Raw genomic sequence first — 16,076 nt, 5'->3', positions numbered from 1 at the left:
ATATTCTAATATTTGCACACCCTTAAATTTTACAGCTAAACAATTACATTTACGCCACAGCTGAAAGCTGTCAACCACTTAGTTGCAACAGTAGTCCTATGTCCCAGATAGACAAGTCATAGAGTGCTCTCTCACACAAGTCTTAAAAGATAAGTAGTTCACAGTCACTTGTGGCAGGACCAGCAAGTTGAAGATGTTGAGGATAGAGGAGAAACTGACCTTACAGGAGCATGGCACAGTCTTGCAATCAATAGAGTGTTTTAGTTGAGAGTTTTCACACTTCGCTCAGCAGCTGAGCGGAGCGGAAGCGCGAATGTGCATGCGCCATCCACTTAGCTGCAAGCAGGCTGGTGTAGCAAGAAACACGGTCTGCTTACAAGCTGCCTAAGCGTAGCGTGAAGCATCGCTGCCGTCTTTCGTTAGCGAGGGTGGTCAATGTGCACATACTCTCTACGCATGCATCGAGGCACCTCGCTTGCCTCGCTCTTTCTAAGGTGACTGCCTACAGTGAGATGTTCTCGACCATGCCGTTCCCTTCAACCACACCTTTATGTTCAAATGCGCAGTGCAAGCCACGAAAGCGATTTCCCATAGACAAAGATTTATGATTGCTGAAAGAAGTTGCAAATGCTGACCCACTTGAAAACCTTGCAGGTTGGAGGATGTACTACAAAACCTGGTGCGCGCTGTGCAGCGCGTTGGCATCAGAAAGGATTGGATCAGATGCGAATGCAGGCTCACTGGCTATCACGTGTCATTTCCCAAGTCGACGCTTTATTTTCTACTTGTTAAACGGACCGGTAACACATTACAAACACACGTCTAGCTACTTCATGGACAAATAGGTTATATACAGTTTCAGCGAACACTTACAAAAATTCTTAGAGGTTGCCTGTGGCAAATAGCACAATTCAAGTTAATGAGGTGGTCTACTCGAAGCGGCGGACACTACTTGCAAAAAAAATTGAAATGCATAATCAACGAATTAACGAAACTTCACTAATTAACTTTCTAACTAATTACATTATGACCCATACTGCAATTTAAGAAGAGCAAAACAAGAACAAGGTGAAAACAGGAGCCAACGTTTCAACAAGTGGACATGTGTTTTTCAAGGTGACATATGCTTTCCTCGCCACAGTATATATAGGTAGGGTTCTTTTAAAAGGCAAAGGGGGTAAGGCGGGTGGGTGTGGCAACGAGCGAAGGCGTGTTAGCGGCGAGGGTATAGAAGTGAGAATAAAGGAGTGCTGTGCACAAGGCCGGTGACACGGCCGTCTGCCAGCCATGTATCAACGACCGTGTGTCAGCCAGCGTGTCAACGGTGTGCACAGCGCCCCTCTATTACCTGTTTCGCTGGTGGTCGTGGGCTATAGTGTCTCTGAAAGTGATAATAGAGGTAGCAGCAGAAACCAGTGCTGATGAAAAAAAAACATAAAAGAAAATACTGAAATGGAATAAATAAATAAATAAATAAATAAAAGGAAAAAATTGGAAAGAAAAGAACAAAAAGAAAAACACCAAGCAACCAAACTATGTGTTGTTGCCCATAGCTTGAAATTTAGTATAGTGAATGGATTCTAAAGCTCCCTTTGAAATGTTTATGCCTATTGGTTGCAATATCTTGAACTTATGGATGAGGTATGAGTCTCTGTATTTTCTTTCTCATTCAGAACAGAAATTTGACTTTTAATTTTTTTTCATTATTATGGGGTTTTACATGCCAAAACTACTTTCTGATTATGAGGCACGCCGTAGTGGAGGACTCCGGAATTTTAGACTACCTGGGTTTCTTTAACGTGCACCTAAATCTAAGTACACAGGTGTTTTCGCATTTCGCCCCCATTGAAATGCGGCCGCCATGGCCGGGATTCGATCTCGCGACCTCGTGCTCAGCAGCCTAACACCATAGCCACTGAGCAACCACGGCGTGTAAATTTACTTTTGACTTTAATTGAATTTACTTGAATATGAAATTGAATTTGACTTTAAGATGTAGAGTTTAACTTCATCAAAGTTATGACCTGGTTGACTGAAATGCTCAGCAACAGCTTTGAGAAGCTTTTTAGCTGTGTCTGCACGGTGTCCGTTTAATCTGATGTTCACTGATTTGACTCCCCGGCTAGAATTTAGAAATTCTACATGTGGAGTTTGCTAGGTGGATCCACTTGGAACGAATTCTCAGGTTGACACCAGTTTCGAGATAATTATTCCTGAACTTTGTGAAGAAATGCACTGTCGTTTTGTTAGAAAGTAAGTGGAACGACAGTGCATTTTTTACCGGAAGTATGATGCCGCACATCTTGTTAATGGCATCATCCGCACAATTTTTTTCAAGTGGATACGTCTCGCAGTCTCTCCCGCTACAATTTGTAAATTGAAATATGTGCCGTAAGGCAAATTGCTAAAAACTTAATTAGTAAATGTTTGTTAATTAGTCGATTATGCATTTCAATTTTTTGTCCACGTAATATCTGCCTCTTCAAGTATATCAGCTCATGAACTAGAATTGTGCTATTTGACACAGCCAACCTATAAAAAATTTTGAAGGTGTTCGCTGAAACACCCAGTATATTCGTTTTACTGTATAAAAGTGACCAATGTGATTTTTTATATTGTTTTACTACCCTGAATTTGGCCAGAGGGTTCTGCAACTATGAAAGGCCCGCTACGCTAAACGCACAACTACCATATTTACTCGCATAATGAATGCACTTCTTTCCTTCTTTCGCACTTCTTTAAATATGCGTGGGGCAACTTTGAACGAAGCAGACCGTAAAGCCGCTCAATTAAAACACTCTAATATGCCAGATTTCTTGGCAGATTCATTTCAATACAGGTGCCTTACGCTTGTGCACATTTACAAAGGATTGAAAAGAGACAGTAAGACTATATGATGCAGTCAATGCTTTTCCATATTTATGCTCACTGCCTCGACTGTGCCGCACTTGCCACTGCAAGAAAAGTAATGCCCTTCCACCCCACCTTGACCCCTGCGGGCCTCTTATGAATTAATTGAAGATATCTGTCCTTGTACAAACCACGAAGAAAACTTTCAATTTCATAAGGTTCACCTTTTCTTCACTAAGCATGCCAGGACACTCCAGTGTGAAATCTGGCATCGGTATCACAAGGACCTCTTCAGGCAGAGAGTCGGAGGTCACTGAATCATCTTCACCATCTGTACCTTTCTTAGGTGCTGAAGCTGAAAAAGGACAACTTATATTGTAAGAACAGTTTCTTCATGCATTTGGGAAATCTAACTCCTGATGCAAAGACAACTACTGCTTAAAAGAACTGGATGTGTGATGCTCCATGTACCCTTTCTTTAACACATTCAGTTATTGATTTACAAAATAAGCAAACATACAGTATGCAGTGCCAGGTGGACCCAAATATACAAGATGAAAAAATGCATGAATGCCATCAAATAGCAATTACCCAACATAAATATAAGTTTTTGCCACTGTGGTCATTCAGAAACATCACTTCTAATGTAGCTTGATATAGCCATTATTAGATTTTCTCTCACAACTGGTAGGAGGTGTGACAATATTCCACTGCAAAGGCAGCGTATATGTAGACCATGATAGCATTCTTCTACAGATTTCCCATTTTTCTTTAACTTCCCTATACATATATGTGTGCACTGCCAAACTACCCAATCCTGTCCTGCTGCCCCCAAACCCTCTAAAAGTCAGTGAAAATTTTTAGCCATGCCTCAACCACTAGCTCACTGCCAGTCACTTCTTGACATAATCAGCCCCGTTCGTTTTAATTCGAAGTATTGTTAGGAGCGATCTCCAGGTTTCTTTGTACATCCAGCCAGGTAGCTTTCATGTCACCTCATTTTACATGTCCAATGATGGCTTTAGAGCACAGTTCCTCTAGCAGTGCAGCTTGATACTCTACCTATTAGGCCACAGACGCATCATGCACAGCACAACAGAATATTGTATTTGCTCGCGTAAGGCCTGTCCTCGCGTAAGGCCCGCGCCCACACTTTTGAGACGCAATAATTTAAGGAAAAAAGTTTAACCAAACATTATGTGCATACCCCTGTACCTCTTAGTTTGCGTAAGCCACTGTACTAGATGGCACTAGTTACTATACTGCAGACAATGGCCTCATCAGCATCAGCATCATCATCACTGTATCCTGCAACATAGTTCCAGCCCAAATTTAACAGCATTGGCTGTGCTGCGAGGTGTTATTTAGCTTCATTATGCTTACAAGCACGTTCTGCTGTTGATGTTGGGGAAGCACCTGACACCGTATACTGTAGCAGTCAAGCTCCACATGATTGCACATGCAGAACAACATGGTAAATGTATGGCTAGGTGAAAGTTAGACTTGTACAGTTCCAGGCTTCAGTGAGTAGCATGAGAGGAACTATGTCCCCCGCGCTAGTTTTCCTAGTACGGCGAACTGTGTTCTAAACCCACCAAAGGAAACGTAAATTGAGGAAACGTAGATCAAAGCTACAAGGCTGGACCTACAAAGAAACTTGGGGAGTGATTCTAATAATACTTTGCATGGCCCAAACACTATTTAAAAAAAAAAAGTGGTGGCCTTATACAAGTAAATAAGGCATAGTTACTAGCACTAACAAGACTAACGGAAAAAAAATGGGGACAGTGCTCTGTCCTGTCCCAACTTTGTTTCCGTTAGTCTTGTTAACGCTAGTAACTATGTCTCAGCAAATGCATCAACACCAACTAGCCCAACTTTCTGCGTTAAGCAAATTACCAGTTCTCACATACAAGCTAGCACTTTGAGATGCCTTCCAGGTGTGTAGTGTCTCATAGCAACAATTACAAAAGTGAGTGTGCACCAGTTTCCCCCTTACTTCTGTAGTAGCAGCTAGCACTTTGAGATGCTATGTATTGAATTGAATTGAAGTGAATTGAATTGAATTTTATTTCTCATTCATTCAAACGATGTAACATGGCATTGCCTTTCAGATCAACCCAGTTCAGCCCAGACACAACACCCAGCAAGTGCCGAGTCTCCTTCAGTGGCGCGTTGGCATATACAAGTGTTTTCTTTTTCTCTCTACGCCAACGAAGTTGATTGCGGATATACCGAGCTTGAAGAGGATCGCAGAAAATTTAGATGTATCAATAACTCGAAATATAAAATATACCTAATTGAATCTTATCTGAGACCTCCGCACATCTCAGGCAGTTTCTCAAGATCATGAAAAGTGGGAATTACCAAATTGCTTCTCCAAGGATGTGTCAAAAAAAAAAAAAGAAGTATTTATTGCACACGAATGTCGCAAGTCCCTTATTCTGAGGAACGATCTTTGATATACTGATCGCAATGCTAACCCTAAAAGCCTGCGCTGCTCGATCAGACACGTGAGAACGGTGTGCCTCGCACGGGTCGAAGTGCTTGTTGTGCATTTTTATTCAAGATAAGGTAGAAATGGATGCACCATGAAAGTAAACCAGACTGTTGAATACACACTGTGCCACTATAAGAGCACTTGTGCTGCAAATTCGCGCATGAACATGCCCGGCCGCGTGTCCGTGACGATACCAAAATTACACCTCTTAAATGGGCGATTGTCATACATGGGCAATGAGCTAGGCAGACTGTTGCGCGAGTTTTGAAACATACTTCCTGTTGGAATCAAACATCATCGCTTTTTGACAATCCTAAAAAAAGTGGCGGAACCCATCTCACAATGACTGTCCACGATAATGCGCTTAGCATTGATTAAATATAGCGACACAACGTACTGCCACTGTTGAAACGAGTTATGTACGAGGTGTGTACTGCAACGGGATTCCTCTTTCGTGCTTCCCTAGGAACACTCGGCGCTGCCTAGCACCCCTGCCGTGAAGCCTGCGCGTGTGACCTCCGAAATGCATGGTGCGTCAGTGCATGAAAACGCTGAGAAACAGGTCATGCAGCAATCGGACTCGTCTCTCACGCTTGTTTCTGGACAAGCTGCGCTATCTAGTGGCACTTCCAAGAAGACCGTGCAAGGCCTCCGAGACGAGAAGCGTGGCGCACCGGTGCCTACAAACACCGAGAATTGTTCCCTCGCTTGCCACACACCACGGAGCAATAAACATTTAGGAGAGGAAACTCCGCTGTTTGCGGCGACCAGAAAAGGTCACAAGCCCGCGGAGACGTTATCGTGCTGGCGGCCTGGAAAGAAATTACCGCCGTTGAGAGCGCGCCGGTGCCCGGGCGCTGCATTTTTTTTTCGCCGCGGCTTCTACGATGCGCCGCATGGCGCCGCCACTGTATATGGCCCCATCGGCGCATACAACAATTGTGACTTTATCTGGTCGCCCGCGCTCGCTCGCGCTGACGGGAGTTTCACCTCCTAAATGTCTTACTCCGTGCCACACACTCAGTGGAACATACTCGGTGACAAGTACGTGAAGAATGACATACCCAGTGCATTCATCGTGCAGCTCACTAAAACATTGGTGTGACATGCATTCATTGAGAGCGGCACATACCCAGTACATTTGAGAGCGGCCATTTGTGGCATAGCTTGCTAAAGCATCGGCGTGAAAGGCATTAATTGAAAGCCTCACATACCCAGTGCATTTGTGGCACAGCCTGCTAATTCATAGACCATGGACTACCCAGTGACCCGGTCTCTCTCTCTCTCTCTCACACACACACACACACACGTGCACGCACACATATGCACATGTACATATAGCCCCAGAAAGTGCGTGAAGTACCATAAAAATGCCAATGCATTAAAAGAGAATTTCTTGCTGGGCTCTCTGTCCCGTTGTTCTCTGTTGTGTGTTGTGTGTTGTTTCTTGGTGCATTAAAAATAGGTATAATAACGCATTAAAGGTCTGGCCGTCTCTCACGTGCCTATCAGTGCTCTGAGGCCTCCTAAGTCCCTTCGTTCTTGGCCTTACTCCTCAGGCCACTGCATCGGTGACAGCCAACACTACACACACTGATTCTTGATTCGGCTACAATATTTTGGGTGCGCAACTTCCCATCTAACCGCCACTACTTTACTTTTGTGAATAACTGCACGTCCTCAATCACTGACGTGACCTCTGATGTACCACAGGAAGTGTCCTTAGACTACTGCTCTGATATTTGTAAATCATCTGCATCATAAGATCTCTTCCCGAATTCGTCTTTTTGCAGATGACTGCATTACCTACCGCACAATAGAATCTCCTAATGATCACCATATCCTGCAAGATGATCTATCCTGTATAAGTGAATGGTGCAGTAAATGGCAAATGACCCTAAATTCTGAGAAGTGCAGATTGGTTTCCTTCAGACACAAACGCTCCTTTTCCAAATTTTCCTATATTATTAATAACACAGAAATATCCCAGGCTTCATCCGACAAGTACTTAGGTGTGCACCTTGAATCCAACTTGTCATGGTCAACACATACCATTGCCATTTGTGCAAAAGCATCTCAGACACTGGGTTCCGTTCAGTGCAATCTGCAAAACTCACCTGCTGTCATCCGTCGACTGGCATATCTTACGTTTGTTCACCTGCAGCTAGAATTTGCATTTGAATCCATACAAAACAGCACTGCTTGGTATATTACACGAAATTAGAACCAAAGTTCTAGTGTTAGAGAAATAAAACGAAACATTCCCCTTCAGTCCCTTGAAACTCACAGTTCCGCTGCCGCACTTTGCCTACTTCGTAAATATGTGCATAGTCCCTTCCACACCTGTCTTCCCTTTGAGCAACCACAATGAATGTCACAAAGGATCTGAAATCATTTATTTTTTAAACATATTTTTGGAAAAATGAAAACATTTAACTTGTCTACTTTACCTCTCGCCATTTCTCTTTGGAATGATCTTCCTGAATCCATAGCATCCATTTCAGATCATGAGGATGTTTTTCACGAACACCTATATAGACATTTTTACTCTTGCTGACGTTCAGTGCTATGTTAATTCACTTGCGTAAGCCTGTCCTTCTTGACAAGAAGCTTCTTGTCATACAGCCCTGTGCTAATTTCATTTATATAAGGTTTCCTCTTTCTTCTTGCCTTATATTTGCTGCATTCTGCTCTTCTGAAGTTTGTTATGGCTGAAATCCTGTACATAGTACATATATCTATATTTTACTGTAACCCCTGATTTTTATGCATTCTGCTCTTCTGTTATTGTTATGTTTTGTCACCAAGTGTAACTTTTTCTTCCCGTTTTGTTTGCCCCCTTACTCAATGCCCCATGCAGGGGCCTGTAAGGTACTATGAATAAATAAGTATGTCCAGGATCGACTGTATATCATGATTTGTACTCCAGGTGGCATTAAGCTTTCCCTCAATTGCAGCCTTCATGCTACAACCATAGAACCAGTTGTAGGCAATTGTTTTGAGAGTGACATCAACCTTTCCCTCCCTCATTCTCTTTCATACACAGAAGATAGTTCAGTGCCACCATGTGTGTTTGGGGTGTTTTCTCTGTTAAACCCAAGAGCGTGGAAACCACATGGACACAGAGACAGAGATGCGCTCTTGGTTTTAGCAATGCAATACCAACAAGCCCAAGCGTCCACTCGGGTGTTTTCTAGTGCTCGATGCACCGATGTGTCATGTATTGTACTCAAGATTGTCCTACATACTCAAGCACAGCAGATTATTGTATTTAATGCATTAAGCATTCTATGAGAACTTCACCCAGTTTTCAATCAGTCGACAGATGTCTGTCTGTTTGTCCATCCTAAGTTAATTAACATCTTTCACACCAATTGGGCCACTGGATAGACTATGGTCTAATGGGTAGAGCATCAAACTGCTGTGCTGAGAGAACCAGATTCGAAACCAACCATTGGACCAACTTGGGACATTGGATATGTGCTGCTCTTCAATGAGCCTCTTTGACACTAGCTTGGATCACTGCATATGTGCCACCGAGTATGTGCCATTCTTCAATGAGAAAAAAATATATTTTAAAATTTCTCCGGTGCGTGGCAGAATTGAACCTACGTCTGCATATGTGTCTGCATATAAATTAAGACACAGTCCCCACGGGGACTTCACGGAGCCATTGCTAGATTGTGCAGTGGATCCAGAAGGAAGCGGGCAGGTATACATGCCTCATACACAATGAGTTTCGATGGTGGAAATACGGTGTGTCACTACATTGCTTCAATACTAATTGCGTTCTCGTTGACACTCATCCCAAGACGATTTCTGCCAGAATTTTACATTCCGCTCCCATCGCAATGAAGTCAGTCACAAGAATTGAACCTGTAACCTCGAGCTCAGAAGCAGAATTCATAGTAATTGAGCCACCATGGCAAGCCACTGCTTCGTTTAACCTAAGCTTCAAAAGCCTAGCTCTCACTCACTTCAGACAAACTTTAAATGTGCACCTTGACAGGGCATTAGATATACGAGACTATTCAACTGCACGACAATCAACCCCATTTCAAATCAGCCCATATAGGAGCAGGGTTTCACATCGCTTTTAGAAGAAAGCCCAAAGGCTGTAGCAGGTGAGGGACAAATGCTTTCTTACCCTTTGTTGCTGTCTGCCTGGGTGCTTCTGAGGGCAATGGCAGCTGATCAAGTAGAGAGCCAAGAGCTTTCTGTTGACTGCTCTCACTCGTGGGCCATGTTATACTTCGTAAAAATGACACCTATAAGATAAAAAGTAAAAGAAGAATGACATTCCATGAGGACCTTGTATGAAGCCACACACTACCAGTCATGTTTGCTGGCTGGCCACATATGAACACATGAAAACCACAGTAACACTTCTTGGTAATGGACTTGTGATTGCAGACTACAGTTAAAAAAGAAAGCTACTAAGAAAATGAAAGAACTAGATAGTCTTTTTTTATTTTATTGCATCATTATTACACATCGGTGTCATTTCAGGAAAGTACTACATGACACAAAAGCGTTGAACTACTTACACAAATTCCAAGCACAGTCACGAAATATGAAGATAGCCCCCAGTTCCATAACTTTTTGGCCATCAAAAGCTTTCCAACACAATTTAAGAGATCATACAAAGACTGCCAATGATAACAGCAGTGATTGTCTAGGAGCATGAAAGTGGAAGTTAATTCAGCAGTGAAGTGACTGGGATGAGCAAGGGTCACGATGAACAAGACAAGTGACTGAAGCTGTGACTATAGAAGTCCACACTTCAGTAGTGCTTCTGCATGCAGCACAGACAGACAATAGACTTATGGTACGCTGTGGTCATAGTAGCACTCCATTGTCCACTTAAAATTCAGCCAAAGCACAAGGAGTGAGGTTAGAAAAAGTAGCAACTGCCAAGCCTATTTGTCTGTTTTTGCTTGCGGGCCGAAGTTATGGGACTGGGACAGCAACATTCAACTATTCGCTGTCTCTACAATGCAGTTTTGAATGGTCTCAATTGTTGACAGTGAGTTTACATTTGAAGTAACTTCTAAATGAATCCTGTGCAGCTTCAAGAAGAAAACCACATCAACACAGGTGCAAAGACAACCAGGTTTTTAATCATCTCTAATGGTTTAGGGTGTGTAACTGATGAAACTTAGATGCGAAGAAAGGACCCACAAGGAAAGCAGCTACTCCTTCTGTACAGTTAGTTTTTTCCTGCCATTTTGCTTTTCAGCTAACTGGTGGAAATGCACAGAATGACCAAAGAGCCCACCAAATTTCCATCAAGCCTCAATTTGTAGCAAAACAACCACTGTTGTCCTTTGGTCACCAGGAACCTTGGCATTCTCCTTGGCTGACATTGTTCAGAAGGCTGCTGGTGATTTTTTGTGTCACAATCTAATTTTGTTGCATTTCTCAGTGAAAGTAAGTGCTTGCCTTTGATCTGTGCACCAGTGTGCGAGCATGGATCATGTTTGTAGCTGCGCACATGCAATAGTCTCTGCATATGTGCAGTGCTTTATTGGATCTCATTTTGAATATTCTTTTAGGTGAGTACCACATGTTGGACATCAGCTGTGTTGAACTTCACTTGACCGTTTAATGCCATTTGATTACAACTGACGTTCGAAATATTGTGTATGCATGGCTGCATTGAAATTCATTTGCGTACAAAGGCTTCTGGGCTATATTTACTTTTTTTTCTTAAGCTTGCCTGAACGGGTAAGCACTGAGCATCTTGATTACAGATGTTGGTGCACACAATAAATTACATATGAGTTTCCTCCACACAAGAACCACAATTTCACTAGATCCATTTTAACTCCATGAAAGTGTTTTGCATTTCAATGTGTAAGATTAATTCATTGAGGCCATGTTTCAGTGTGCATTCTTGCTGTGCTCACTGTCATTCGCATGTGTGGCAAAAATCAATAGGACCACTATGAATAACAATTTCCACAACTGTCTTTTTTTGTGTGCATGTGTCAGCAATGCAGCACAAAGTCCAATCCTGTTTTCATGACGTCTAGTGAACAGTGTAAGACTTGACATTGCATTGGCCAGATATGCTGTGTTTGCGTGCTGTGTCTCCTAGAAATTAATACAATAAGGGTAACTTGAAAGGAGTGGTTACATCCTGTCTAGCTTGCAGGCACATCCCAACAGGTCCTCTGCTATTGCTGGTAATACAGCCAATTTTATTTTCGTAACGCAGTTTTTAATGAATGTCGCTACATACCTTGCACACACTGTTCCAATATGTGCTGAGAAGAATAAACAATTCATCAAGTACTGCCCACTTCTATATGCTGGCTGGAATACAACACAGAGCATGGAGGCAGGAAAACTCACCAATGTGGCTAATTGCACCTCCGAAGCTAGGAATGCAGCACGTGCCAGTTCCTCCTGCTGAAGAGACGTAGTGGTAGGCACAGATGTGGCCGCCTGGGAGCTCTGGCTTCCAGCAACCCCATCTCCCAAAAGCAAAGAGTCCAACAAAGATGAGATGCAGTCTCTCGGAAAACGATCATAGAGGTCTGACAAGCGTGGATCTGGACGTTCCCAGCTTGCTAGTGCCAGCACTTGGATGATTTGAGCTACCTGCAGGAATGCGCACAGTATGTTGAGAATAACTGTTTCCTCTAGCAAACTAAACCATAGCAAAATAACATTTCCACAATAAAACATGGCTAATGGCCAAAACCCAATGGATATCGTGATTAATCAAACTTTTGCACATGCTAGTACAGGCCTCTCCCCAGAAATTTGTCTTCTTCAATCAAGGGTGGGAGAGAGGAGGCTATTTCTGATAGTCAAAACAGTGCTTACTTCAAGTGCAAATATTTTTTATTATTATTTTCATATTGACAGGAGTAATGTTCCTCCAGAAGTACCATATAAAAGTTTTAAAAAATTGTGTACATGTGTTAAACTTCTGGAACATTCAAGATGCTGAATGACATTACTAGACCTGTAACATTAAAATGTAAAAAATATTACCGCCGAAGCCAAGTACTAAAATTTTGCAAAAAATACTAAATGTTGTTTCATTAGTCAAGACACAAAGTTTATTTTTAAAAAATTTCCTGACTTTGTTCTGTAGGAACACTACTCTATATTCACATAAAAAAATTGTTTTCATCACAGAAAAATAAAATGGAACTGGTCATGGTGTTTATTCGTAAATATCCATGTAAAGTGGCCAACATTTCACCTGTCATTTTAGTGGTCGCTCTGTTGCCGGTAGGTCAGAATAATTGAATGGGTCCAAAAGATAGGCTCTGAAAAATTGCTCAACAACTACAGTTCAACCTCAACCACAACGAACTTCAATATAAGAAAATTCTCGATATAACAAAGTATTTAAAGGGGCAGACAGCCGCTCAGAACATAAATCGAGATAACCACGCTGATGGAAAGATTGCCTATTGTATTGGCTGAAATTAGCCCTGTCTTCCTCCGTAAACGTGGATTTATATTTTTAATTCTTCACTAAAAGTTGCAAAAACTGACCTTTGGTGCCCCGTAGGGAAAAAATTTAACATGCATAAGTGACCCCATCACTTGACCTTCTACTAGTACATGTGGTTCCTGGTCTTTTTATTAGTATTGAAAGGCAGTACACTTTTTTATAAGTGAGCAGAAAAGTGGCGCTGCCTTCACTTTCGTTTTTGATTAGTTGGCTTGGCTCGTCTAACAACGTAATAATGACACCAGGGGCCAAACAGCCATGACGTAGGTGTGTACTTGGGGGAAAAACATGCTACAAATGTAAAAAAGGTCTGTACAATAATACAAATTTATTGTACCAGCTTTTTATTTTGAAAAGTGATTGAGAAGATCAAAATATAGGTAGATGACCACAGTTGCACTCACCCCTGTGAAAACAGAACGATGGGCGGCTTTCACTATTTGTGAGGCGAGCTATTGGTATCGCTCTCACTTCTCAGCATTACTGGAGGAGGGACTCTTTCTTTCTTAGAGGCTGCTCAGATTGAAAACTTGTGCCTACAAAATATTCACGTGCTTTTGGAAGTAACCACTGCAGGTGTAAACACTACTCAGGGTGAGCTTTTCGTTGCGCCACAAAAGACTGGGTCTTTAAAAATCAGCTTTCCTTTAACTTTTTATATCTTCTTGTCCACATACCACGCATTTTGAACCTCAATAAAAACAAGTATAACCAAGTGTGTTTATACACGATTTCAATATAATAAAATTTCACTGCCCCCACGAAGGAATACTGAGACAATGGAAACTTCCGGGGATGAAGATGGTCAAATGGTTGAATTATATACGGCTGCTTGCGAACATGTTGCACGACCAAAAGCAACAGCCAAAGCGGAGCAGTGTCATGTTCTGTATAAAGTCCAAGCATGACAAGATTCTATTGCGCTCCGCATTGTGTATGCTGCAGGTGCGAGTGAAAGCATGCGAGGGTGAGCCGAGAAGGATGGTGGCTTGATTGACACCATCTTCCCACGGGAGCAAGGGGAAAGGAGAGGAGGGCAGGTTGGTGCACGTCTCGTTATTTAGCAAGGCCATGGCTGCGCATGGATGTCAACGTGACTGAGAGCATACACAGCCCATGCACTGTTTTAGAGGTAAACTGCTGTGTTTGCAAAGATTGAGTGAGTTGAGACGGCATGGCATTCTGCGCTGTCTTCTCACATGTTTAGTGCTAAAGGGTGAATAATCTCGAGTTTCACAGACACGTTAAAGTAAGAGGCAGGCGAAGAATTTGCTCTGCGCTGCTGGTGCTTTTCATGATATCACCCCACTGCAGGCGTCACTATCAGCTGTGGAGATGGAGAGGAGACAAAAGCATGTCTGGCTTCGCTTCATACCGCCAACGTGAAGATATCGTTGACATGGCACAAAATCATATCTTTCGTCACCAACTCTCGTATTCAAGTGATTTTTTTTCCCGATTCAAATTTGCTTTTCCGAATTTCCAATCACTCAGAAAAATTTGCGGCCCCCTTCCGTGTAAGAAAAATCTAGCGGTACTTGTACTTATTTGCATCGAATTTAAATATAAAGAAATTTCAGTCTAACGAAGTAAATTGACAATGCTGCCGACTTTGTTATATCGAGGTATAACTGTATATTCACTCAAACCTCATTATAAAGAAACTGGATATATTGAAATAACGGATATAATGAAGTAAATAAAATTCCCCTCGAAATCTCCATAGAGATCCATTTATTTAAAACCTCATTTTAACGAAGTGAAATTATCCTGCCCATAATTATAACGAACTAGATTCGTCTCCAAAACCAAAAAAATACCCTACCGTTGTGCACAATTACATAGCTTTCCGCGGGGTTCGGCACTCGTTTGCCACGGCAGTTCAGAATTCCCCTGTCCCCGTGTCAAATATGTTGTCGAGCAACTCTGTTTTTTTTTCCCCACCGCATCTAGCTGCACATTTACGCATAAGCATCAGCTCACTATCGCACTTCTCCACTGACCCCTCTCTCTCTTGCGTGTGCCTGGCTGCACGAGCCATGCCATGCTGCGCGGTGATGCGAAAGATTAATGCATTCACTTCTATGTGCTGTACAGGCAGGTGCAGCGGGGCATGGCCTCCGAGGTCTCCCCTAGCATCAGTACATTCTCGAAGGCCATGAGCCGGCCGTGCCAAACAGGCACAGCGAAGATCACACAGCAAAGCGCTGTATTGTGTGCTACATGCGGCTTGACCACAACGAGCCAAGTGGAAAGTGGGTGCAAAAGACCATAACAATAGAACAGAAGGCGACTATCTAAAGGCTCACTAAGGTTGAGGATTGGGCGAGTTGGTAGTGCATTCTGATAGTAGGCAAAATCTGGTAGACCAAATTCTGGTGTTAGTGGTAGAGCGCAACATGGAAAGGAAGAAACAAGCTGAGCCGGCCAGAAGAAGGAACAGAGCACTGACTTTCAGCTGGTTTTATTGAAATATTGCAAGAAATATATAGCCACAAGAAAGCATCAAGCACTGTCATCACAATACTTCACAAAACGTCACACCGAGAGAAGTCTACACTATCATGAGTCATGACAAGTGCAATTCTGCACGGTTAAACTGATCAAGAAATCTTACTTCCTGTGAAGATAGCCACAAAGTTGGCGCGCTAAAACACGTCCTGCTAGTCGTTGCTATGAGGTCAGCTTCAATAATCTCCCGTGTAAGTTGGGATCGGTGCTTTTCCAGCACTTCACACCGACAAAAATTCAGCTTACATCCACAATCACAACAGTGAATTCGGCTTCCGAAAGTTACGCTAGGTCACATGACATCCTTTCCACTTGTTCTGACGTGCTCTGCATGGGTACCATCACAGAACTCCTTCGAAGCCTGATCGTTTGATATCTATGTCAATATGGTTAGGGATCGGGAACAGGCTGGCGAATGTTACGTGAGAGTCCGTGACACCCTCTTTCACGTGATCTTAGATGCACTATGCGGTTATAATCACAGAGATTGTTCGAAGCTCGTTCATTTGATATCCATGTCAACAGGGCTTGCAGAAAACAAAATGATGAGATGTCACGTGACAATCTTTTCAGCCTGTTTTTATCAGCTTTAAAACTCAATGGTTTGTTGCTGGATGCCCCTTTGTTTCAATGCATGCCAGCAAAGCCATCAAATAACTCCGTTTTGCATGTTCATGGCAATAATATAATGTCCATAACAGTGCATTATTTCGATGATGTATCGAGCGGGAAAGGCAT

General features: G+C 42.6%; 1 protein-coding gene across 2 annotated transcripts in view; it reads right to left on the bottom strand.

The window, feature by feature from the left end:
* The window catches only part of Gapvd1 (GTPase activating protein and VPS9 domains 1), a 177,401-nt gene that overhangs the window by 130,629 nt on the left and 30,696 nt on the right, over positions 1-16,076 (bottom strand). For both annotated transcript variants that reach the window (XM_075693916.1, XM_075693922.1), the window contains exons 5-7: positions 11,708-11,952; positions 9,498-9,618; positions 3,075-3,205 (exon numbers count right to left, since the gene is read on the bottom strand). In XM_075693916.1, coding sequence (XP_075550031.1) covers positions 3,075-3,205; positions 9,498-9,618; positions 11,708-11,952 — 497 coding nt within the window. The remainder of the gene's footprint in view (positions 1-3,074; positions 3,206-9,497; positions 9,619-11,707; positions 11,953-16,076) is intronic.

The sequence above is a fragment of the Dermacentor variabilis genome, chromosome 1 (assembly GCF_050947875.1).
Source record: "Dermacentor variabilis isolate Ectoservices chromosome 1, ASM5094787v1, whole genome shotgun sequence".
NCBI lineage: Eukaryota > Metazoa > Arthropoda > Arachnida > Ixodida > Ixodidae > Dermacentor > Dermacentor variabilis.
The sequence above is the reverse complement of the archived record's forward strand: the minus strand, read 5'-3'. Positions and strand labels throughout refer to the sequence as shown.